Raw genomic sequence first — 25,614 nt, 5'->3', positions numbered from 1 at the left:
GTGCCCCAGGTCCCTGAGCAGGGATGCGATGCTGGACTGAGGAGCTGGGGGTCTCTAGCTCCTGCTGAATTAACTGCTCTGTTTTCCTTCTCTTGGCTCTCCCAGCTCGTTCGCCTTGCTCTTTAACCACACTTTAACACATTAATGGTGGGTCTTCTTCTCCAAGCCTGTGCGGGGATTTCCAGGAAGGAGGCTGCTCTCCCTCAAAGGCAAGAATTAAAGCAGCAGTTACCCCCAGGCTGGTAATGCTGTGGGCGGGGAACAGGCATAGGTCTCCCTCTGGGGAAAGAGGCTTATGTCTGACGTACACCTTTCTCTCAAAGCACAGCGGCCAGGGACCTCCATCCTGCCTAACCAATTTCCTGGACTCGGCTGCATTTAACGAGCTCTCGGTTTCAGATATATTGGTGTCCAGTGGCGAGGCCTCTCGCTGATAACAGGAGCGGCCAACTAAGACAGCTGGTTCCTTTTAATAGAAGGGCTTCTGGGCCTCAGATGGTGGCCGATTAATACTTGGTGACTGTTGTTGGTTTTGCCTCCTCCTCTCCTTGCTTTTGGGCCTAATGATTCCATTTACTGTTTTCGCTTAGCTTATCAAGCAACCGGTTGTCTCACCCCAGCTCTGGAAGGTAAACGCACATTGCATTACGTTCTTCCGACTGCTTCTGAGAGGCCTCGAGAGGCCACTGGGTGACTGCTTGCACACTAACCAGGCTGCATGGGGTGATGGGGAGGGTGTCAGAGGGTACTCACACGGGCATGGGGCTCCCAGGGACCGGAGTTGATGCTTGCATGGGCCTGGGTCTCAGGAACGAAGATGTGGGGAAGAGCCGCTGAGATGCTGCAGTGTCAGCCCTCTGCCTTTGGAACAGATACCACGGGGGCACAGCAGGCAGCCGCCAGCCACAGGAGCCACATGTCTAGCTCTGGTGCCTTGTCCATCTTCCTGTACTAGTGGCCCTGCCTTTTACATTTTTTCCCTCAGCCATCCTGTAACTTCACCTGCTACCTTTCCTTCCTTTGAATTTTCCTTTCCATCGACCCCTCCCTACCCTCAGAGACTCAGAACTCTGTCAGATCAAAGAAGACCACCTCACTGTCCTGTAGATCCTCTGACTCTGGAGCCAGCTCAGAGCCTGAGCAAGTCTGTGGTGAAGGCTTGCCAGCTGAAGAGCTACCCTTTCACCTGCCAGGCTGGAGCCAGCTCCCTAGCTCTGGCTGAACTGCCTGTTACCATCAGGGTGGGACTGTTTCCTGGCTAATTCTCACCTCCTGGGTCCCATCCCAGACTGGGAGGTTTGGGGAGAGTTGCGCCCCCCCCCTTTTTTTTTTACACAGAGGAAGATTTCTGACTAGCCAACTGGTTTCTTAGTAGTTCATCATGTCTTTAGGCACGATTAGTCAGGTCTTAGGGTGTGCTTGCTCCTTGATGGGAATGAACACCAAGGAAACGTCTGGGAGGAAGAGCGGATAGCCCAACAGATTCAGTGATGTGTGGAAGTACCAAGAGTTATCAGGGACTCAAAGGGAGGATCTAGCACACCCAAGGTCAGGGTTAGGCTCCTTTGAACATCATGGAAACCAATGATTCTGGGTTTCTTTCAAGATACATAGTAGCCCATGAGATCATTCAAAAGTCATGGAATTGGATGGACTTGGAACTGTCATGGTTGGAAAGACCGTTACCAGATGTGTGCGGATCTCCTGGCTCCTTAGGTGCCTGGATAGGATGCACCTGGAGTCTAGCTCACAGCAGAGTGGAGGCCAGGCAGAAAGCTGTGGCAGCCAGAAGCCGGGTAACAGTCAACAGAACACAACAGAATAGAGTGACTCTCCCTGTCCAGCCTCGTCTACACACACAGTCGCAGGCCACCAAACAAACCCAAAGTCCCCAGAGAACAGGTAGGAAGACGCCTCAGCAGGCCAGGGCACTGCCTTGTCCTTCAAGTCTGTGACCTGTGTCCAATCTCTAGAACCCACGCAAAAGTCAAAGGTGTCCTCTGAACGCCACATGTCTGCTGTGGCGTGTTTGGGACCCAAGCTCTCACAAATACACACACACACACACACACACACATTTTCCCCACCCCCACTTTCTCTTTCACACACTCTGTCTCTCTCTCAGACACACAAAGTAAATACACAAATTTAATAAAATAAAGCCCCAAGTCTGCTTCAAACAACAAGCAAAAAAAAAAAAAAAAAAAAAAACAAGCTCAAGTTATGTAATGTAATGAGGATTAACAGCAGTTGGGCTATATTTGGCTTAGAACTTTATAGACAGTTCAAGTCAGAAATTGCTATGATATGATAGGAACAAGAAACATTTTCAAATAGGGTGCAGTGGTGCATGTCTTTAATTCCAACACTTGGGAGGCAGAGGCAGGTGGATCTCTGTGAGTTTGAGGCCAGCCTGGTCTACATATTGAGTTCCAGGACAGCCAGGACCACATGGAGAGATCCATCTTAAAAAGGAAGAAGAGGAAGAGGAGAAGAAGAAGAGGAAGAAGAAGAAGAAGAAGAAGAAGAAGAGGAAGAAGAAGAAGAAGAAGAAGAAGAAGAAGAAGAAGAAGAAGAAGAAGAAGAAGAAGAGGAAGAAGAGGAGGAAGAACAAAGAAAAATAAACATTTGAAACATATTCAGGGTTGTAAATCACAGCTACTTGGAAGGCTGAAACAGGTAGATCACAAGGTCTAGACTACATACAACATGCTGTCTAAAAAAAGGAAAAGAAACATTTCTGGCTGTTATATTCTAAGTGTTCAGGGAGTTGAGAGCCCCCGTCCCAACAGGTTCTCTATTTCTGAACAACTTAAAGGGGAAAGAAGGGAGCTTATCCTGCCCGACAGCTGATGTCTCAGGGAGAGGATGCTGCAGAATGCTACTGAGTGCTCCTTTCAGGCTGGTTCAGCTCAGGTGTCTGACAGGGATAACCCCATCCTGGCTGGACCTTAGAGGGAGGACTCAAATGCCTGGGTGTCTGCATCCCTAGACATCTTACTTGATTCAAAACATTTTCTGGGATTCAAACCTTCTCTTAGAACTCAAGTGCAGAATAATGCTTACAGAAAAGATACGTTAACCATAGAGTCTTCTCCCTGCAAAGCATGTAGGCTTATACCCTCTGTTTGCATCCCCACACACTCCTCTCACTCTGTACCTGCTAGAGAGTCATGAGCAGGTAAATATGGCTCTTGGGGTCGATTCCTTCCTCTGAGGCCCAGAGAAAGGCAACTTGGAATGATCTACCTTTCTCCATGGTTCCTTGTGCTTCTGTTGACTTTCCCTTCACGGTCCCCACGGCTGCTCACAAGGGGTGTGTGCCCAGGGAGGGGAGGAGGGCTGGGCACAGCTTGTGCACCACACAGCCTGGCTCTGTGGTTGAGCTTCATGCCTGGGAATGCACTGTCTTTGCTGGCCCGTGAAAGGGGTTGGCACCTAGGTTTGTTTCCTGTGCCCAGGAGGGAGTGGACTGTAAGCCCCGAGGATTGTTGGTGAGTTTGGGGTAGACCCAAGGAGCCCATAGATATGATGGAGTCCTGCAAGAGGGGCTGACGCTACGTCAAGGGAACCAAGGGTTCTGGCTTTTCCAGGAGTCCATCTGTTTGTGGCTCTGCCATCCCATACAGCTGCCGGCTTTTGTCTTCAACTTCCCTACATGGTGTCCGTAGAAGGAGCAGAGGAGCCACAGCTGGCTTGCTAGTGCCATCCCATAGTTCTTTGCAGCATCAACCTTCATTTGATAGTCCGTAGAGTCGAGTCCCCTTAAGGGCCAAGGCCCCTGGCATTGCCAGCTCGTTCTTCATCTACCGTGGCCTATGCTCACAAATGCTGGTGCTTTTCTTCGGAATCCGAGCTCTAGGATACAGTTCCATGCCTTCAGGACCTTGAGGGTTGGCTGGCTTCTCCCTCTAAGGTATGGCTGTGCTATGCTAGGGCTCCATCTCTGAGACATGTGTGTCTCCCACACACCAGCTTCCCTGGAGATGATAATGGAGGGTGAAGCCAGCTCCCTCCCATCCCTGACTAAGGATTGATGGGGATGTGTAGAATGGTGGTCTGGTGGGCTCAGGGGCCTGGTCTATTGTCAGCCTCTTGCCTATTGCAATGGCCCTGGGTCAAGATGGCCTTCAGCCCCTTAGTGCCCATCCCTAACCAGGCCAGGAAGCCCCGGCACTCTTGAGTGAAGACTTGCTCAGGTGTAACCAGGAACTTTGGCCACGGGCTGACTGGTAAACACGGTAAGGCTTACACTCGGGCGAGGCCAGGCCAGGGTGTATTTTGTAGGGAGGGCTCCTCTAAATGTTTTTTTGCTTTTTCTAGGAGCACCTTCTGCTCCATCATTGCTCAGCTCACAGAAGAGACCCAGCCACTATTTGAGACCACACTCAAGTCCCGGGCTGTGTCTGAAGACAGTGACGTCAGGTTCACCTGCATTGTCACAGGTAATGAAGCTGTTGATACAGCCCCTGCCAGGGTTTCTGCACAAAGCGGGGGACCAGGAGGATAGAATGGGTATGCAGGGGTGGTAGATTATGGGTACCAAACTGAGTGAGTTGGCTTTAGCTCCCCAACCCCCAACCCCCAACTCTGTGTGTCTCTTTCTCTGGAACTGTGTGAGTGTGTGTGTGTGTGTGTGTGTGTGTGTATCTTTTCTTCTTTAAAACCTGTGTTCAGGGTTGAGGATGTGGTTGAGAATGTGGCTCAGTAGAGTGCTTGCTAGCATACATGAAGCCCCAGGTTTTATCCTCATGAATCTGGCATAGTAGTTTGTGCCAGAGTGAATGAGCATGAGTGAGCAGGAGTGAGCATGAGTGAGTGAATACCTGTGTAGCCATTGGAATAGCACCTGGCACTTGGGAGGACAAAAAGTTTAAGGTCATTCTCAACTACATAATGAGTTTGAGGCCAGGATGGGCTGCATGAGACCCTGTCTCAAAAGACAGAAAATGAAGACAATAGGCCTCCAACTGTGCTCAGCAAAGTTCCTCCCCCTTCAAGTAGACTCACTTATTGATGATCTTTGAAGATCATCTTTGATGATCACTTGATGGATCTTTGAAGTTAGCTCCTGAACATACCACTTCATAGTTGAGCCATTTGTGACTTGGGAGTATTTAGCCTGACAGACAGTAAATCATAATTATTCTGACCATAGTCCCAGGACACAAACTGCCTGGCTTGGAATCCTTAGACTCAGTATATGGTGCCCTGCAGGTTGCTATGAGCAGCATAGCATTATGAGCGTGAGAGGGTGAATACCTGCTTAGCCGTTGGGGTAGCACCTGGCACAGTGTTAGGGATCAAGACGGTTCTCTTTCCACTGGTTCCCTGCTGGGGTTTAAGTAGGACACCCAGTGGTGCCCCTTAGCAGCAGGCATTATGAGTGCTGGGACACTGGCTCCAGGCACTGATCCTTCCCCACCCGCCCACTACAGCCTCCCTCTGCACCACCCTGACCTGCCTCAAGGCCTACAGAACATTTGCTGTCCGCTGCACTCACCATTTCAAAGGGCCCAGACTCACATGCCTCCAAGACCACCGCCCCCCCTTTTCTTCTTAAGTTAGTCCAGGGCGTGGGTGGCTTCCAGCTGTCACAGTCCCCCATCCTGGGTGGACTTGTTTAGCCCAGCCAGCTAGACAGCTTCTTTGGGGTTGGTTTTCTCGTGAGTATTTGTCCCATTTACCAGGACTGTCGGCCATGTGTGCTAGAGGACACCGACTCCCTCTGTCCTTTATCTTTGTATGACGTGGTGTGTTGCAACTCAATTCTTCCAAGCCCCCGTGAAGTAAGTGCTATTGTTAGCCCAGCTTTGCAGAGGACGAAGCTACAAGAGGCTAGGTGAGCCGCCCAGGTCACGAGGAGCTAGTTGCCTTTGCCTTGTGCGCTGCCTACAGCTGAGTCTCTGCGGCACCAATGGTTCCCTAGAAAATAAGCTCACTCCTCACTTTCTCATATGCCGCTTTATACAGAATGTGGAGTGCTTGCAGAGCATGCTGAGGCGGTGGAGTTGTCTTCCAGCACCGAATAAACCTGTGGTGGGGCTTTCCTGTGATCCCAGCACTGTGGGTGGAGGCAGGGGGATCATGAGTTCAAGGTCATCCTCGTTACACAGCCAGTTTGAAGCCATCTTGGCATGCGTGAAACCTATCTCAACGAAAATTAAATTTTATTTTATTAACCTAATACAGGTACGTAGTTTAAGGCTTTAAATTATACTAAAAGATATTTATCAAAATACAGCCATTTATCCCTTCCACCAATCTGTCTTCCCAGAACCTGGGATTGGAGGTATGAGCTACCATTTCTGTTTGTTGTTCTTGCTGCTTTTTAAGATAGAATCTCACTACGTATCGACAGCTGGCCCCAAACTCTTTCTTCAGACCAGGTGGGTCTTGAACTCACAGAGCTCCACCTGTCTGCCTCCCGAGTGCTGGGATTAAAGGCGTGCACCACTGCGTTCAGCAGTTTTTTGTTTGTTTGGCTTTGTCTCAGGACAGGGGTCTTAATGTGTAGCCTAGGCTGGCCTCAAACTGGAGATCTTCTTGGCCCAGCTTCCTGAGTGCTGGGATTACAGGTGTGCGTGCACAAGGCCCAACATTCTGTTTTTAAAGACATTTTCACCTTCCTTCTGACCCCTGTACCCCTAGTCACCAGTTCCAGTGCCCTCTGGGGGTTTTCTGGCTAGTTCTCCATTTCTACCACTTCTGAACTCAGGGCTTGGCTCTCTTGAGGGTCCTGTTGCCCTGTACTTGCCTGTCTGCTTCCTGTTTACAAAGTTTGTAGTTCCCATTTCTCTTCTTGCTTGTTCTCCCCATTAGGGTGTGTGTGTGTGTGTGTGTGTGTGTGTGTGTGTGTGTGTGTGTGTGTGTGAGTCTCCCTGCCCCTTCGAATGTTCATTCTGCTACCTAGAAGCCACCACTGCTTTGCCTGGCCAGTCCCTTTTGCTCCAAGCCCTTCCCAAGGCCGTCTCCAGCACTTTCAGGAGGGCTCCTGCTCCCTCCTCCATGGCACGGTTACCTTGTCTACCAATGCCTTTCTCCAAGAGCGTGAGATCGGCAAGGCCAGGGCGCACAGGGGACTTGTTGATGCCTCTGTGGAGTTGCCACAGTACTCATTTGCCACATGACCTGGCTATGGTGATGACCAAATTAGTGTCATTTCCACTTGGCTCAACTCAGTTGCAGTTTGCGGGGGGTGGGGGGGTGGGGGGGTGGGGGTGGGGAAGCAGTATCTGTTGTGGAGACCTGTATGGGGAGCCTCAGCAAAAGCAGGCATCAAGGGTGTCATGGCTTCTCAGAATCAATGTGGACTTGCCAGACACCAGTTTGGTGTACAGAATCGTGGGATAGTTTATTGAGTGCTCCCAATTTCCTCACAGGAGTAAGCCTTTTCCTCAAGCCCAATCCAAAGGAGCAATTAAAGAAGTATTGTTATTGTATGTGTGTGTACACATACGTGTGTGTGATATGTGTTTGAGCATACATATCAAAGCACATGTGTGGAGGTCAGAGAACTTTCAGGAGTCAGTTCTCTCCTTCCATCCTGGATCCCAGGGATTGAGCTCAGGTCATTAGGCTCACATAGCAAGTGTTTTAAAAACACTGAGCCCAAAGGAATAATTAAAAAAAAAATACATATTATTTTAATGTGTGCATGTGCCATAGTGCTTGTGTGGAGGTCAGAGGACAACTTGTGGGGGTCAATTCTGTTTTTCCACCACATGGGTCCTGGGGATGGGACTCTGGTTGTCAGCAGGATAGGAAGCACCCTTATCAATGAATCCATCTCATGGACCTCAGGGGAATTTTTTTTTTTTTTAATCCCTGCATCTCATGATGAGCAGCCCAGGCCATGGTCTTCTACCCACTGAACTGGTACAGTTTTCAGGGGTCTGGGCAACTCTAACATCCACATTTTCATCCACTGCTGTATTCCCCTCCACGTCCCCAATCTCAGCTCCTTCAGCTTTCTGTAGCAGATTAGACCGTGGTCGCCATGGTACCGTTGTATACCAGAAGCAAACAAGGAGAAGATGTAGGTTGTAGGAAATGGGGAGGGGGAAATGGAGAGGGCACCAAGAACTCGGGAGACAGGGTTAGACATTAGGTCTCCTCAGTTTGGAGGTGTTCCTGGCTATTCAGTAATGGAGACTGCTCTCTGTGTCCCTGGCTTCTCTTGGTGGATGCTGGGGGGGGGGATGACGACGGGATGGGGACGGGGGACGGGGGCGGGACACGACCGCATCAGTTTCTCTTCCTCCCTGCTGGAAGCATCCCTGAGCAAGGGTAGATGGCTCAGGGCCTGACTCTAGGGCCTCACTGGGCACAGACAATGCTTTCCTCTGTTTGGACCTTTGTCCTGTCGAGGAAGACTCCCATCTTCCAAGGAACAGGGAACTCACTGGCCTTTTCGGGAGGAACCCCTGCAGACGTGGAGAGGGACCCCAGGACCTCCAGGGTTCTTCTCACTCACAGTGGGAGAATGGGAGACGGTGGACCTATGCTGGGCCCTGCCTCCTGGATCCTGCAGGTCCTTTTAGGCTGGAATGCAGCTGTCTAGAGACTGCTCATTTCATACCTATTCCCTCCTTGACTCTCTTCAACTCTGGAGTACACTCTGTGTTGGGGTGTGTATGTACGCATATGTGCATAGTCACATGTTGAAATGGAGGAAGGGAGCTTCAGAGGTAGGCAGATTGAACCAAGGGACCTAATCCGTAGTAAGAACCACCTTTCTTTCAGTAAATAATTTATTTTTATTTTATTTGCATTGGTGTTTTGCCTGCATGTATGTCTGTGTGAGGATTTTAGAAACCCTGGAACTGGAGTTACAGACGGGTGTGAGATGCCATGTGGGTGCTGGGAATTGAACTGAGGTCCTCTGGAAGAACAGCCAATGCTTCCAACTGCTGAGCCATCTCTCCAGCCTCCAAGAACCACATTTCTAAAAAAAAAGGAAAAAAAAAGCCAGGCAGTGATGCCATATACCTTTAATCCCAGCACTGGGGAGGCAGAGGCAGGTGGATCTCTGAGTTTGAGCCCAGCCTGGTCTACAGAGCAAGTTCCAGGACAGATAGGGCATAGAGAAACTCTGTCTCAAGAAAAAAAAAAATCTTATTTTTTGGGAAATAAGTCTAATATGATAACTTTTAGGAGCAAAATTTTATACATTGACCCCAGAATCCTCATTGGAAAGAATGCTCGAAAAGGAAAGTTGGCTGTGTCATGTGCCAGCTGAGTGGCTCTGGGTAGTCGCTCCCCTGGGTCCTGTGGAGCTTATATGAAGTAGGGGTTACACCTGTCACTTTATAGCAGAGCCAGATCTGAATTCAGACCCTGCTGCTCACTCTCTAGGGGACTGTGGCAGAAGTCTTTATTTCATGAGCCTTGCTTTCCTTTTCCTTTTCCTTTTTTTTTTTTCTTCTTTTTAATGTCTTTTGAGACAGTGCTTCTCTGTGTAGCTCTGGCTGTCATCCTAGATCTCTGTAGCCCAGACTGGCCTCGAACTCACAGAGATCTACCTCCCTCTGCCTCCTGAGTGCTGGGATTAAAGGTGTGCGCCACCACCGCCCGGCTCATTTTCTTTTGCTTATATTGAGGATTAGCAATTGCCTTCTCCTTAGGACCATTAGAAGGGTTAGATGAGATATACGTGAAAAGTATTTCATTCAGCTCAGCTTCTGGCACACAGTAAGTCTTCTTCAATAAATGTGAGCAACTTTTGCTCAGGGGAACCAAGAGAAATTCTATATCTGAGTTCTCAGAAAACTCTAAACTCCTGTTTCTCTAAATCTGCGTTTCCCCAAACTGGGAGTGGTTGGGATGAGGCTGTAGGTGTCCAAGGGGGGTTCCTAGGCAAGCTAGCTAGCTGTGAAACCGACCACAGGTAGCGAGGGGCCAGGGGAAGGAGACTGGCTCAGGTTCCATTTTGAACTCTTCTGGCCAGAGCGCTGTCCCTCTGTGTGTACGCATGCATACCTGCCCAGGAGTATGTACAGCGGAGGGAAGGACCTAGCCCTGGCCGGCTTGTGTGCGTTTATATAATATAGTTCGCATTGGCCAGGGGCTAGCCAGCATGCTCCCCAAGTAAATTCGCTTTCAAAGCTCCTCCTGCTAGGAAGCCCCAAATGGTCAGCTTGATCCAAGTTGTGCGCAGAATCACAAGCAGCTCCTGTGGGGGTGAGGCCGCCGCTGTGAGGCCATTCCTCCTCTCTGCACTGGAGGCCGAGGCTGTCCCGGGCAGGCTGTCATGTGGCAGAAGGTCTAAGGCCCTGGTGGATGAGATCATCCGACAGGATGGTGAGAGCACCTGCGCTGGCCCTGACCCCGGGTGCGGTGATGTAACCAGGGGCTTTAGGCGCAGTGGAAACACAGGGCTCGCCTTACAGCCCGCACAGCCCCAGTCTGTTGCTCCCTGCTGCTGTGTGCTGTTCCCTGGAGTGCCCTTTGCTTTTCCTCACACACCGCCGCCGCTGCCATGTCAGGCATGCCCTTCCCACCGCCTTTTGTTCACTGTTCACTCCTGTACTGGCTCAGCTAACAGACGGAGCAAGTAACTGCTGGGCAGGCACCGTCTCGGGTGGAGGAGACACGGCAGTAAACAAAGGGTCCTTCCTGCCCATGGCAGTGAACAAGGAAGGGGTCCTTCCTGCCCACGGCAGTGAACAAGGAAGGGGTCCTTCCCGCCCACGGCAGTAAACAAGGGGTCCTTCCCGCCCTCTGGGGTCTGGGCTCTAGCAGGGGAGGTGGCCAAGGAGCTCGGCTTTTCCAGCACCATGATTAGTAGGAGGAAGGGGGCGATCGCACCCGTGGGAGGAAGGGAAGGTCTTCCGAAATTCTGCTTAGCCTTTGGGTCTAGATCAAGTGTCCCTCACTCCAAGGCTCTACCAAATCCTCAGCCAAGGAGCTCGCTTCCTTCTCTGGATCCTAGGCTCTTCCTACACTGTTGATGTAATCATCTGTAAATATTTACTTACTGTGGGTGGCATGCCAGGCACTATTCTAGGAGCTGGGGACACGGCAGCGAAGAACACTGATAAGTCCCCGCTGCCGTGAAGCTGACATTCCGTGATGGACAGGGCGCACACCAAGTAACAAGCTCAGTGTGCCATGTGGCCGTGTGCGCTAGGAAGAAACGATCATAAAAAGGAAATGCTGCTGGGCAGTGGTGGCGCACGCCTTTAATCCCAGCACTTGGGAGGCAGAGCCAGGCGGATCTCTGTGAGTTCGAGGCCAGCCTGGGCTACCAAGTGAGTCCCAGGAAAGGCGCAAAACTACACAGAGAAACCCTGTCTCGAAAAACCAAAAATAAATAAATAAATAAAAAAAAAAAGGAAATGCTGAGGGGTGTTGGGAAGGCCTCTGTGAGGAGTTAACTGGGAGGCAGAGCTCCGCAGGCGCTGAGGTCCATCCCCCTGTGCTGTCAGCGTGGGCCAGCAGGACTGTGAGGTTGGGGTGCAGCGTGCAAAGGTGAGAGAAGAAGAGATAAGGGCAGCGCAGTAATAGGGTGTAGACTGTGCGGGCCTGTGTGAGACGGGAGCCCGTGGGGTGCTTTGAGAAGGTGGGCCTGAGTCCGCTTGTTGTGTTTCCACGGGCTGAAGAGAGGCCAGGATGGAGGCAGTCATGTCATCAAGGAAGGTCTCCCTGGAGGGGACCAGGCTGTGACAGGAAGTGGTCAGATTCTGGATCCGTTCCAAAGGGAGAGAGCCTTAGGACTGACAGAGTGGACGTGAGGAAAAGAAAGGGACAAGAATGACCCCATGCTTTGGCCCGAACCACACTGGGGGGATGGGTTGTGTCCACTTACTCAGTTGTGTGGGAATGTCTTGAGACAAGAATAAGGGGTCTGTGGTCCACACCTGTCACCTGCCAGACCTTCAAGTGCAGATACAAATATCAAGTCAATGAGACAGGTCAGGAGTTGAGGGGAGAGGGCTGGGCTGGAGATGGCCACGTCAGGGTCCTTGCTGCTCCTGGACCAGCTAGAGCCAGTCAGTCTGGGAAGGGAGCAGTGATTTAGGAACGTGCAAGTCACAGGTGACGGTGGTGGATGGTTCTGGGGTATCAAAGGGAACAGGAGCAGGGGTGGAAGGTGTGGAGAAAGCTCTGTAATGGATTTCTACGGCCTTGTGTGTGGTGGCGGCGCACGCCTTTATCCCAGCACTCAGAAGCAGAGGCAGGCAGCTCTCTATGAGCTCAAGGCCAGTCTGGTCGACAGAGTTCCAGGACAGCCAGGGCTACAGAGAAGGACCCCACAGAGAAAGTCTCAAAAACAAAACAAAACAAACAAAACCCCCAAAGCCGACAACAAAATAAAAATAAATAAATAAATAAATAAATAAGCCAATAAATAAAAGATCTCTCTTCTTTGTTCTTTTTCTTTTGAGACAGGGTAGCCTCTCATTCTATAGCCAAGGCTAGCCTGAAACTGTAGGCGTGAACCACCATGCCATGTTTAGAAGTGGCACACTTCCAAAAGTGTGTTAGCTTCTCTCCAACTCCGGTTAGTGTGGTTCCCTAGTGTGGTTCCCTGTCTCTCACTATAAACAAGCGTTGTCCACTTCTTAGGTTGTGCTTCAGAACAGACTGCCTCACACACGCTTCAGAATTCTATGTCCAGGTGCTCAGTCAGAAAGGGCTTGTCCTCCAAGCGTGGAGTCCCCAAGGAAGGGACTGGTAGGTCCCTTTTGTTTTGTTTTGTTTTGTTTTTTGAGATAGAGTTTCTCTGTGTGATAGCTCTGGCTGTCCTGGAACTCACTTTGTAGACCAGGCTGGCCTTGAACTCACTGAGATCCTGTCTGCCTCCTGAGTGCTAGAAATAAAGGCATGTGCCACCTGGCGACTGGTTGGTTCTTTAATTAACCTCATTACCTTGTGTGTGTGTGTGTGTGTGTGTGTGTGTGTGTGTGTGTGTGTGTGTGCGCGCGCGAGCGAATGGGTGGCTAGGCAGATCAAAAGTGAGTGGATGTTTGGGTGGGTGTTTTAGTTCTGTTGTCAAAGGACGCAGCATAGGAACCTGGAATGAAAGGAGTGGATGCAGCCGAGATGGGGTTTGGAGAGGAGACCTATCAGGTAGAGTCGTTTATGTACAAGAGGATATTGAATGGCCTGTTATAGAAAGGAAGCATGTTATTCCCAGTTATCAGTTGCTGGAAATCCCTCACCTCTTCCTACTAGAAAGCTGAGAAGTCAGCTGGGTGGCAGTGGCACACACCTTTAATCCCAGCAGGCGGGAGGCAGAGGCAAGCAGATCTCTGTGAGTTCGAGGCCAACCTGGGCTCCAGAGCGAGTTCCAGGACAGGCTCCAAAGCTACACAGAGAAACTCTGTCTCGAAAAACAAAACAACAAAATAAATAAATAAATAACTTTCTTCCTTCCAGCCAGAGGGGAAATGCTTTCCGATTTGACACATCCTATGTTCTAAAAGTGAGCTAAGCAACAGGGATGGTGTTTCCAGAGGACCTGGGGCATGGGTACTGTCCAGCCTCTTCCAGCAGTGAGGAAGCCCTCGACACTGTGTGGATCCCACCTTAACCTCATTCAATCTCTTGCTTCCTTGTTCAGGATACCCAGAGCCAGAGGTGACCTGGTACAAGGATGACATAGAACTGGACCGTTACTGTGGCTTGCCAAAATATGAGATCACTCACCAAGGCAACCGTCACACCCTGCAGCTGTACAGGTGAGGGAGAGGGGCCTGCCTGGCTCTCTGCCCTCCTGAGGGCCCTACGTGGGATTCTGCCAGCAGACATGGAGTCAGCCGGGTGGAACGCCCAGGCTCTCTCGGCAGTTAGCAGGCAGGGTTCTGCGGCTGAGCTGATCTACCTGGTGAACTGCGCTGTCTGCCAGTGTCTGGGATCTCCCAAGGCCAGGGTAGGCGTGCTTCTCACAGCCACGAGTGAGTGCAACCAGAGGAGGTCCTGACCCACAGAAACCTTTTCCATGAGGTCAGCAGCCAGAAAAAGCAACAGTGTCATCATTACTGCTCTCGGGGGCTGTGTTGGTCACCTGCTTCTGAAGGGAGCTCTTCTGGGCCCCAAGTCTAATCCCTCCTGGGACAGCATGGCCTTGGTCAGCTGCCACCCACCCGTGGCCTCAGTTTCCTCTATTGTAACTGAGGAAATTCATGACGCCTAAGGTAGGGCAGGACTTGGATTGGGAGGGAGCACGTGGTCAATGCCAGAGGCTCTGGCTGTGGGGAGGAGGGCTCTCGTCTCCCAGGAGGGAGAGATGGCGCCTCATGCTCCTGCCTCTAGGTGCCGGGAAGAAGATGCTGCCATCTACCAGGCCTCTGCTCGGAACACCAAGGGCATCGTGTCCTGCTCAGGGGTCCTAGAGGTGGGCACGATGACCGAGTACAAGATTCACCAGCGCTGGTTCGCCAAGCTGAAGCGCAAGGCTGCAGCCAAGATGCGGGAGATTGAGCAGAGCTGGAAGCACGGGAAGGAGGCATCAGCGGAGAGCGACACTCTTCGCAAGATCAGCCCCGACCGCTTCCAACGGAAGCGCCGGCTGAGTGGAGCCGAAGCTGCCGTCCCCTCAGCCCCCGTGAGGGAAACTGAGGAAGGGTCCTCCGCAGCTTGGCAGGAAGGAGAGACTGAGTCTGTTCAGCACCCAGGTTTGGGTTTGATCAACAGTTTTGCTCCCGGAGAGGTACCCACCAATGGGGAGCCGGCCCCAGAAAACGGAGAAGATGGAGAGCATGGCTTGCTGACGTACATCTGCGAGGTCATGGAGCTGGGGCCTCAGAACACCCCTCCAAAGGAGTCTGGGGCTAAGAAGAAAAGGAAAGACGAGGAATGTAAACCAGGAGTACAGAGGCCAGAGTTAGAAAAGGCGGATGGAAGCCAGTGCTCTTCAGAAAACGGCATCCCCGGTACAGACACACCCAATTCCAGAAGAGAGAAACCCACGGATGCGCAGCCAGCGCAGACCCAGCCCAGAGGCAGGATAGCACGGGGGCCTGGGCCTTCCGGAATAGAAAGCACCAGGAAGTCAGCCTCTGTTGTGGGCATTCAAGACAAGGTCCAGGATGCTCCTGCCTCGGCCCCAGCCCCAGCCTCCATCCCAGCCCCGGCCCCAGCCCCGGTCCCGGTCCCAGCCCCTATCCCAAACCTCAGCTCAGAGCAAGTTTATTTCTCCCTGAAGGACATGTACATGGAGAGCACCCAGGCAGGCAGGCCCAAAGGAGAGGAGCTGCCTCCACCCCCATGTACCAGGGTATCTGGAGAAAGTCCCTCAGGGAAAGAGCCTGTCAAGGCTAGAGGGGAGAAGGTACCTATGGTCTCTGGCCAGCCCACACCTTCCATGGTCCCCCCGCCCATTAAGCCTTTGAATAGGAAGAGATTTGCTCCTCCTAAGCCCAAAGTGGAGCCCGCTACCGCTTCTTCCTCAAGTCAGGCTCCAGAATCGGTAGCCCAGAGCTTAGGGAAAGCCCTGCCTCCAGCCTCTGCCCAGGTCCCAACACCCCCTGCCCGACGGAGACACAACACTCAAGATAGCCCCTCGCAAGGACGAACAAGCTCCAAGACTCCAGGAGAGGTAAGTGTGGACGGGAGTGTGTGGAGGCTGCTCTGGGAAACTGACCTCATGGAAACTCTTGCTGTAAGGGCTTGGCAACCCGTGGGTGGTGGGCTATTAATAGAAGGGGGTGGGGAAGGGCTGGAGCTCCAGCCAGGAGCAAGGGGGCACAGGCACGGCCCTTGCTTGACCATGCTCCAGACAGGAGCGTGCAGGCAGCATAGGCTGACTATGTCTCTTTTTGTCCAAGAGAATACTGAAGCTCCTAGCCGAGGGGAGAGGAGGAAGATGCCGTTCTTTAGGGGGCGGCCGGCAGGGCGGGGGGGGGGGGGGAGAGGAAGAGGGATCAGAGTTTTTTATAGCCATGCTGATGCTACAGTGCTTCAAGGGGGAGATGAGGGTGTTCCGTAGTGTGTAGCCATACACACGCTGCTCACCAGAAGACTTAAAAAATACTGTATGTTATGACCCAAGCACTTGGGAGACTTCGGCAGGAAGATTGTGAGCCAAGGCTAGCCTGGGATGCATAGTAAGACCTTGTCTCAAAACAAAACAAAGTCACTCCCAGCACCCCGAAAACTGAATGTCTAAGAAGTACTGGTTCATTCTGGTTTCATTTAAGTTTTGGGGTGTGGCATACCTATATACCTGGCTGGCAACCCTTAGCGAGGTGTGATCTTGGGCGAGTAATAGTCAAAATAACAATAACTCATAGTCATTCAAGAACTGGGTGCTTAGGAGGCATGGTGCACATGAACTAAGTGTGATGGTATAAACTGTCCTGTGGTGGGAGAGGGGGAAAGCTGGGAACAGGAGTCAGTCATTTCTAGGGAATGGGTAGCCAAGAGGAAGACGTGTTTTGTGTGGAGGAGGGGCAGGGATACCCACCTGCCACGGGTAGAGACAGATGGGATTCAGCAGTATGGAGCTTGAGGAGCGGGATCAAGAGGATGAGAGGTGGCCAGGGTCTCACGCTCCGGAGGCAGAGGGACGGAAGACTTACCTAGGACTAGAGTGTTCCATCTCTGGGCAGACAGGAGGAAGACAGTGTTCTCACGAGTGTGGGTGGACTACAATAAATGGGGTACGTTTATACTAAGACTCTATTTCTGTTTATCAGAAATTCCAGTTTTATTGTGCTGCATCTCTCTCTGTGTTAAATGTAAGTGAAGATGGCTCCGGATTCGGGCAGGAACTACACCAAGGCTGTTTCTCAGGGGAGAGGAAGCCAGAGTCCCGGCTCTTCTGAGCGGAGGCTTTCCGTGGGAAGGCGTGTTTCTCGGGTGTTCGGACAGGACAGATGGTTTTCTGGAACAGTGAAGGGAAACACTCGAGGGACAATTGATTCAGGAGCTTAGGGCAAGTTGGGGAGGAGGGTGTTGGTGGATAGCAGAGGCGGGCTATCCCATGGAGAAAGAGCATTCAGGAGGGAAGAAGGTCTCAGTGGTGCCTGGATGTGGTTTTATCTCAGTGGGTGCTAAGGTTAGGCTGTGGGAAGAGGAGATCAGAGGGCTTTGGCGTGGGACAAATCTCAAAGACCCCACACCATGTTCTGCGTCTGTTTATCGCTTTTGCCTGCCTTGTTCGAGGTTCCTGGTGACATCAGGACCTCAGTGGCTCTAGGAAAGCTCCGTAGGGCTGCTCTGTGTCACCCACAGCCACAGGCTGCACAGCAGCCTTCCAGAGAAATTGGAGGCCCTGAGGGAGCTCATTTAGGAAGTGATCAGGCTAGCTGCCAGGTGTGTGTGTGTGTGTGAACTCGGCTTCTGCCTACAGGGTGGGATCCTCACCCCCAGGTGGCTGTGTCTCCCGACAGGAGGGTGGAAGTGCCAGCTTGGCCCTCCCTCGGGTGGGGCTGCTGAGGGCAGAGCAGACACCTCAGAAGCTGTCTGTACTAGCTGTCCTGCGGCCAGAACCTTGTCTGGCTTTATTTTATGTATATAGTTTTGGTAAACTTACAACAATTCAAATATTCATTTAACATGTAGATATACACGCATTTTATTTATTTTGTGTGCATATACTTGTATGTGCATGTGAGTGTGTGTGTGCATGTGCACGGGTTTGTCACCGAGTGTGAGTGGAGGTGAGAAGATAACTTGCAGGAACCGGGTCTATCCTTCCGCTGTGTAGGTCCCAGAGATGGAGCCCTGGCGTCCCTGGAACTAGTTATGACAGTAGTGAGGCACCATGTGGATTCTGGGACTCAAACCCAAGAGCAGGCAGCAAATTTGCTAAGTGTAGTGGCATACACATTTGATCCCAGTACTTGGGAGGCAGAGGCAGGGGGATCTCTGTGAGTTGGAGGCTACCCTATCTCAAAAGACAAAAGCAGTAGTGCTTTTTTTTTTAAAAAATCACTGACCATCTTTCCAGACCCTCATTTCTATTTATTATTATTATTATTATTATTATTATTATTATTATTATTATTATTATTGGTGTGTGTGTGTGTGTGTGTGTGTGTGTGTGTGTGTGTGTGTGTGTGCATATTTCTCTTTAGAGCAGTTCGTCCCACAGTGTGTGTGGCGGTCAGAGGACACCCTCAGGAGCTGGTTCTCTTCTTCCACTGAGGGAGCCAGGGATTGAACTCAGGTCACCAGGCTCGCACAGTAGGCCGGTTTGTCTGCTCTGCCCCTAATTTAGTTTTCCACACTGCCTTCTTTTGTTTGTTTGTTTGTTTTAAGCTTCTCATTATTTCCTTCTCATTACTTCCTCCATGGTCTAAAAAAATTCCGCATGATCTTTAATGCCATAGCAAGAACATTTTAGCCACCTTTTCTGTGTGCCTAGACTTTCCCAGGAGACAGCACAGGCATGAAAATTCTCAGCTGATGCTTTGAGACCTGGGCATGCCTCTCCACCCTCTCTTTAAAAATTAAAAAAAATTATATATATACATACACACATACACACACACACAAACACACACACACACACACACACACACACACACATATATATATGACTGTTTTGCCTGGGGATCCCCTGGAACTGGCAGCTGCAGTAGCTTGGAGACAGAGGGGGAGTGGTGGGGCCTCAAGTTTCAATGGGAGAGGCATCTCAGAAGAGGCCAGACTTGTTTGACATCATGGATTGATAACTCGTGATAGAGTATTAGCAGAAAATATTGAATTATTTAAAACGTAAAGGAATGCCCACAATCTCTTCAGATACAAAGATACAAGAAAAAGGATGCCGTTCTAGGAAGAACAACTGAAGCCAGGGTGTCGAGGCGAGGCGGTGGGCTGGACAAGGGCTGCAAAGTCACCTGGCCCCACTCACAGCACGGACAGCGCCTCAGAGTTCTAGAACCTTCTCCACACTTGCTTTCCTTCTATGTGTGTCTGCTGCGCCCCACCCACCCTCTGCAGCACTAAGGTTTGGATGAGGGAGAAGGAGGAAAGAACTAATGTTTGTTGAACACTAGCTTCCGTTAGCACTAGTTAGGTGCTAACTAACTAGAAGTTCAGACCAACTCCACTATTGGGGAAAGCTAGAAACCCTGAGCAAGACACGAGGCGTGTCCTCTTGAAAGCATTGGAGAGCTAACAGAATGGAAAGTTAGTGGGCCAGGTTCGGGGAGGAGATTGAAACCAAGAATAGTGAGGGCTGGAGAGATGGCTCAGTGGTTAAGAGCAGTGTCTACATGTCCAGAGGACCAGGGTTCAATTCCCAGCAACCACATGGCAGCTCACAACTGTCTGCAACTCCAGTTCCAGGGTCTCTGACACCCTTACCCAGATATACATGCAGGCAAAACACCAATGCACATAAAATAAAATAAAATAAATAAATTACGTGTCTTATAAAAGACTAGGGAGCCCAGGGGCTTGAGAGACGGCTCACCGGGTAAAGAGCTTGTTGTGCAAGTGTGTGGACCAGAGTTTGGATGGGCAGCAGCTGTGCAGTGCTGGACAGGCATGCCGGCCTGCCTGTCATCCCAGGACTTGGGAGATGGAGACGGGATTCCCGAGCCTTGGTGACTCAAACGTGCTGCAACCCTCTTGCCTCAGTCTCCCAAATGCTGGATGCAATTGCATGTGGGTGCTTACCATGCCTGTTTTGTTTTTTCAAATCATTTCTAAATATAATATTCACCAACCTAAGATAAATAGCAGGGGTGAGGTGGGGGTAGGGAACAGGCCAAAAAAAAAAAAAATCAGCAAAGCTGGCTGAGCCAAGTATGGTGTGGTGGTGCACGCCTTTAACCCCAGTATTTGGGAGGCAGAAGCAGATGAATCTCAGTGAATTTAAAGCCAGCTTGGTCTGCAAAGTGAGTATCAGGCTAGCCAGGACTTATATAGAGAGACCCTGTCTCAAAAAAACCAACCAAGGCTGGGTAGCGGTGGTGCACGCCTTTAATCCCAGCACTCGGGAGGTGGAGCCAGGCAGATGTCAGTGAGTTCGAGGACAGCCTGGTCTACAGAGCGAGATCCAGGACAGGCACCAAAACTACACAGAGAAACCCTGTCTCAAAAAACCAAAACCAGGTGGCTGGAGAGATGGCTCAGAGGTTAAGAGTACTGGCTGCTCTTCCAGAGGTTCTGAGTTCAATTCCCAGAAACCATATGATGGTTCACAACCATCTATAATGATATCTGGTCCCCTCTTCTGTCATGCAGGCATACATACAGGCAGAATACTGTATACGTAGTAAATAAATATTTAAAAAAAAAAAAAAAACCAAAACCAAAATCAAAACAACAAAAATACAGCAACAACTAACCAAACAAATGAAAACCTGCCGACCATAGAGCTCCAGCTTTGGGGATTACTATACATGATTTAAGTTTTTGAATTATATTTATTTATTTAGTGTGAGTGTGTACTTGTTCGTGTCAGAGGACAGCTTGCAGGAGTTGATTCTCCCCTTCACTGTGTGGGTCCCACACAGTGAACTCGGGTCTTTAGGTCTGGCAGCAAGGGTTTTCCCCACTGAGCCGCCTTGACAGCCCCAGACAGGATTTGTTAAAATTCTACTTGCTGAGTTCAAGGAGGTGAAAAGGTGAGGTGGAGAGGAGAGGTGGGGATGAGGCTGCGTCTCCCTGTGTTAACTCTGTCCAGGTTCCCGGATGTACCCTGGCTGTTCACGCTGACCATCAGCCTAGCTCGGGGACCTCTGGGTCGTGCTGCTGGGGAGTGAGCTCACGGCTGAGCACCTGTGTCAAGTGTTCAAGCCTCTGATCTGCTGTCGTCTGGCCCTTTGGCTGTCTCACTGGTTAGATCTGGATGGCAGCTGAGGACATGGCCATTAACATGGACAGAGAGTTTTCGGAAGCCCTGTAGGCTTGAGGCTAGGTCTCCTTGTGACTATGGTGACATGGTGGCAGAAACCAGTTGTCCAGAACTTCGAGGGAGGAGGATGTTCTCTGTATTCACAGGGCTGTGGTTCAAAGACCATGGTACGGAGCCCTGATGAGGATTTTTGTTTGTTTTCCTCTGAATTCTCTTCTTTGTCCAAGGCAAGGCTCAAAGGAGGAATTATGTGGTAGAACTGGGAAATTTCAGAGATGTAGGGATCTAGAATGTTTGGGAGATCATGAAGAGGGAGCAACTTGGTGAAATGACCACTGAGACTCATGAATAACTGACTTTATAAACGCTACACATAGCCGAGTGGTGGCGCACACCTTTAATCCCAGCACTCGGGAGTCAGAGGCAGGCGGATCTCTGTGAGTTCAAGGCCAGCCTTGGCTACAGAGTGAGATCCAGGACAGCCAGGGCCACACAGAGAAATCCTGTCTCAAAAAATCAAATAAAATAAAATGAATACACACTTCTAAACTTGTTCCAAGTTTGAGAATGGATGTAGCTGGAACATCAAGTATTAACTGGCCACAGGTGGCACATACAAAGGACAGACCCAGATACCACAGGCGAGGACTTGAAAATGGACGGACACGAAAACCACAACCTCAGAGGCTTGAATGGAACTTGCCGCCTGAACACACTCAAGAAGATTGACTCCTAGGTAAACATTTTGGGGCCAGAGGGATGGCTCAGCAGCTAAGAGTTCTCGCTGCTCCTCCAGAGGACCAGAGGTTGGTTTCCAGCAACAGCTGCCTGTAACTCCAGCTCCAGGGGATCCAGGGTTATATCTATCACATCTCCAACTTCTGGAACTTTGCTGGCTCCTAGCCATTGTGTGGTCACACTTTCCTGTCATGTTTAGCTGCTTCTAAGTCAGATGATCCCAACACCTAGCTCCTTTTATTTTATTTTGATTTCTGAGACAAAGTCTCATTATGTAGCTCTGGATGTCCTGGAACTCATTTTGTAGACCAGGCTGGCCTGCTCTGCCTCCAGTGGGCTGTGATCAAAGGTTTTCACCACACCTGACTAAATAACTTTATAATGAGGAGGAGCTGGTAGGATCAGGAGTTCAGGGTTTCTCGGCTGTAACTGAGTTCCAGACCACTGTGGGCTGCAGAATGAGACCTTGTTTCAAAAATACAAACAAAATAAACCGGAAAAGGAAAGAACTAATGTATTATATAACAACTCTGTTGGGTTTTGTTCTTTTTAATTTTTTTAACTGATGTAAGAATAATTTCAAAAAGTAAAAAAAAAAAGTTTAAAAAATTCTTTTTATTTCTGATTTTGTATTTTGAGGTTGGGTCTCATTTTGTAGCCCAGGCTGGCCTAGAACTCACCATGTAATCCAGGTTGGCTTCAAACTCCTGACAATCCTTCTGCCTTAGACTTCAGAGTCCTGGAATCATAAGCATGAGCCACTATGCCCAATCTTGAATTCTTTAAAAATATACTTGAAACTAGAAAGCAAAAAAAAATAATAATGCTATTGTCTGGTGGAGTTTCTAATGTACATTAACATATGAGATACAAAATAAAGGAGAGAAGGCAGAGGAACCTACATGGGCTAAGATTACTATTATTTGCTGAGAACAGTAAAGTTGAGGCCTCCGAAGACCTGTGCCCAATCCTAGATTCTGTTCTTTAGGATCACAGTCCTGCTTCATCAAGCTCGAGCCCTGGAAAGAAGAGCGGCAGTCCCCAGGCTTCATCCAGGACGTGGGGGAGATCTAGTAGATACCGAACCATTCTAGAGATTATCGTCAGGATTACAGAAAGTGACAGAGGCACATGATGACGTGTAGATGCAGAGGAAGGATGGAGGGCAACTGAGGCAGACCCCATTGAGGGCGTTACAGTCCTGTCTGGAACAGAGGCATTCTGGGGGTCGGGCAAGACATTCACATTCTAGGAGTCCAAAACCAAGATCCATTTCTTTTAAAGATGCTGAGGCAGATCCGACCAGCTGTATAGATCCTCCAGATCTCCAAGGTCATCTCTTCCAAGGTCATCTCTTTCTTCCTTTCCATGTAGCGAATCTATCTCGAAAAGATGAGTTCCAGGAAAAACACTTCCACCTTCCCCAAAAGTGATGAGGAGCTCAAAGAAGGTTTTTTTGTTTTGTTTTGTTTTTTTTGAGATGGAAGTCACAGGGACTGCAAAGATGCTATGTGCTAGAGTGTACACTGATTTTGCAGAGGAGTTTGGTTCCCACCACCCATGTCAGGAAGGCTCACAGCCTCTTGTAACTCCAGCTCCAGGGGATCCAACGCCCACTTCCAGACTCTGCACTCATACATTTACAAACCCACATGCATATACAGACATATATATGTGAGTAAAAATAAAATAAATCTTGGCTGGGCATGGTGGTGCACCACCTTTAATCCAAGCACTAAGGAGGTAGAGAAAGGCAGATCCTTGAGTTTGAGGCTAGCCTGGTCTACATAGTGAGTTCAAGGCCATCTTGGGCTATATGAGACTATGATTTAAAAAGAAAAAGCAAGCAAGAGAACAAGATTATTCTGCCATCACCCTCTTCCGCATCATCGTCTTCCGGTTGCTGAGGAGAAAAGAGGAGTAAGAATAAAAGCTTAAGGCTCACCATGACCTACAAGGGTACACAGCTTTGCAAGAAGCCAGGCGACTGCCTGGGACTTCTCTTTTTCTCTCTTTTTTAATTGGAGAAAGAGGGCTTTTTGTGGGTGAAAAATACTAGTCTGAACAGTTCCAACACCTGCCCCCCAAAAAAGACTGAAGGAAATTGAGTAGGATCTGGAATAGACTCCCAAGGGCAAGGGATTCCTCTTTTGTGATGACAAAGACGGCGTGTGTAATCAGGCCAAAGAGGATAAAGTTGTGGCCTTGTTCATCACAGAAGAAGGTACTTTAATTAAAAACAAACAAACAAACAAGCCGGGCGGTGGTGGCGCACGCCTTTAATCCCAGCACTTGGGAGGTAGAGCCGGGCGGATCTCTGTGAGTTCGAGGCCAGCCTGGGCTACCAAGTGAGTTCCAGGAGAGGCGCAAAGCTACACAGAGAAACCCTGTCTCAAAAAACAAAAAACAAAACAAAACAAAAAAAAAAAAAAAAAAAAACAGGGCTGGAGAGATGGCTCAGAGGTTAAAGAGCACCCACTGCTCTTCCAGAGGTCCTGAGTTCAATTCCCAGCACCCACATGGTGGCTCATAACCACCTGTAATGAGATCTGGTGCCCTCTTCTGTATATATAATAAATAAATCTTAAAACAAACAAACACCCAGATAGCAGTCCAAAGGACCCATGACAAATACCAGGGAGATGCATTGCTGAATCTGAAGGAAGCATGGGAAATAATGAAAAAGACAGAGTCCCAAGGAAAAGAAGACTGCAGCAGAGAGGCCTGGAGAGATGATCACCCGGCCCTTGTTCTGAGGATTTAGGAAGTGGATGAGAGAGGAAAACCTGCTAATGTTATTTGTAATAGAAAAATTATATGATACCACCACCTAGGTTCGCTCTGCATAATCAAAAAATTAAATTTATTTTACGTATGTGAGTATTTTGCTTACATGTATGTATTATACCATGTGTGTGCCTGCTGATCACAGAGTCAGAAGAGGGCATCAGATCCTCTGTCACTGGAGTTGTGAACTACTGTGTCCTCTGCAAGAGCAATAAGTGCTCTTTACTGCTGGGCCGACTCTCCAGCCGCAGCTTGCATATTTGTCTGAAGAACTACGTTGTTGGGACTGGGGAACTAGTGCAGTTGCCAAATTGCTTGCTGCACAAATCCGAGTACCCGAGTTTCATCTCCAACACCCACTTAAAAAGCTGGACATTGCCGGGCGGTGGTGGTGCACGCCTTTAATCCCAGCACTCGGGAGGCAGAGGCAGGCGGATCTCTGTGAGTTTGAGGTCAGCCTGGTCTCCAAAGCGGGTTCCAGGAAACACAGAGAAACCTTGTCTCTAAAAACCAAACCAAACCAAACCAAACCAAACAAAACAAAACAAAAAAACTGGACATAGTGACAGATGCTTGTAACCTCAGCCCCCGGGGAAGCAGAGACAGGCAGGTCCCTGGGCACACTGGTCAGTCAGCCTAGCTGAACTGGTGAGCCCCAGGTCTAAGTAGAAGATCCCGTCTCAAAAATCAAGGTGAAAGCTCCTGAGAGACCCTACCCAAAGTTGACTAGGATGACAAGGAGCAGGATCAGTATGTCTGGGAGAGAGAAAAAGCAAAGTAGTTTACAGTCGTTACAGTAAGTTAGTGTTAGGTGGAGGGACCAAAGAGATGAACCTGGAGATACTGGGACTCTTGCTGAAGGACAGACTTCACTTATCACATAAGAGTTTGTCTGTCTGTCTGTCTGTCTATCTATCTATAGATCAATCGATCTATCTATCTTCAAGACAGGGTCTCACTGTGTAGCTCTGACTGTCCTGGAAATTACTATGTAGCCCAGGCTGGTCTCAAACTCACAGAGATCCTCCTGCCTCTGCCTCCCGAGTGCTGGGATTAAAGGCATGCACCACCATGCTCATCTGAAGGGTTTATTTTTTATTTTCATTTTTAATTAAATTTTTTGTTGAATGTGTGTCATATGCACATGGTATGAAATGGAAATGTACTTGAGAGGGCTGGAGAGATGGCTCAGGATTGCTCTTACAGAGGGCCAGAGATCATATCCCAGCACATACACTGGGCATCTCACCTCACAGCCACCTGTAACTCCAATGCCCTCTCCTGGACATCTTGGGTCCTGCGCTCACACATGCACATAACCATACACA

General features: G+C 49.8%; 1 protein-coding gene across 1 annotated transcript in view; it reads left to right on the top strand.

Annotated features, from left to right (window-relative positions):
- The window catches only part of Alpk3 (alpha kinase 3), a 47,472-nt gene that overhangs the window by 5,333 nt on the left and 16,525 nt on the right, over positions 1-25,614 (top strand). Inside the window, exons 2-5 of the mRNA XM_028873781.2 lie at positions 591-629; positions 4,324-4,445; positions 13,568-13,685; positions 14,260-15,544. Of these exons, the coding sequence (XP_028729614.1) occupies positions 591-629; positions 4,324-4,445; positions 13,568-13,685; positions 14,260-15,544 (1,564 nt within the window). The remainder of the gene's footprint in view (positions 1-590; positions 630-4,323; positions 4,446-13,567; positions 13,686-14,259; positions 15,545-25,614) is intronic.

This window comes from Peromyscus leucopus, chromosome 1 (assembly GCF_004664715.2).
Source record: "Peromyscus leucopus breed LL Stock chromosome 1, UCI_PerLeu_2.1, whole genome shotgun sequence".
NCBI lineage: Eukaryota > Metazoa > Chordata > Mammalia > Rodentia > Cricetidae > Peromyscus > Peromyscus leucopus.
The sequence above is the reverse complement of the archived record's forward strand: the minus strand, read 5'-3'. Positions and strand labels throughout refer to the sequence as shown.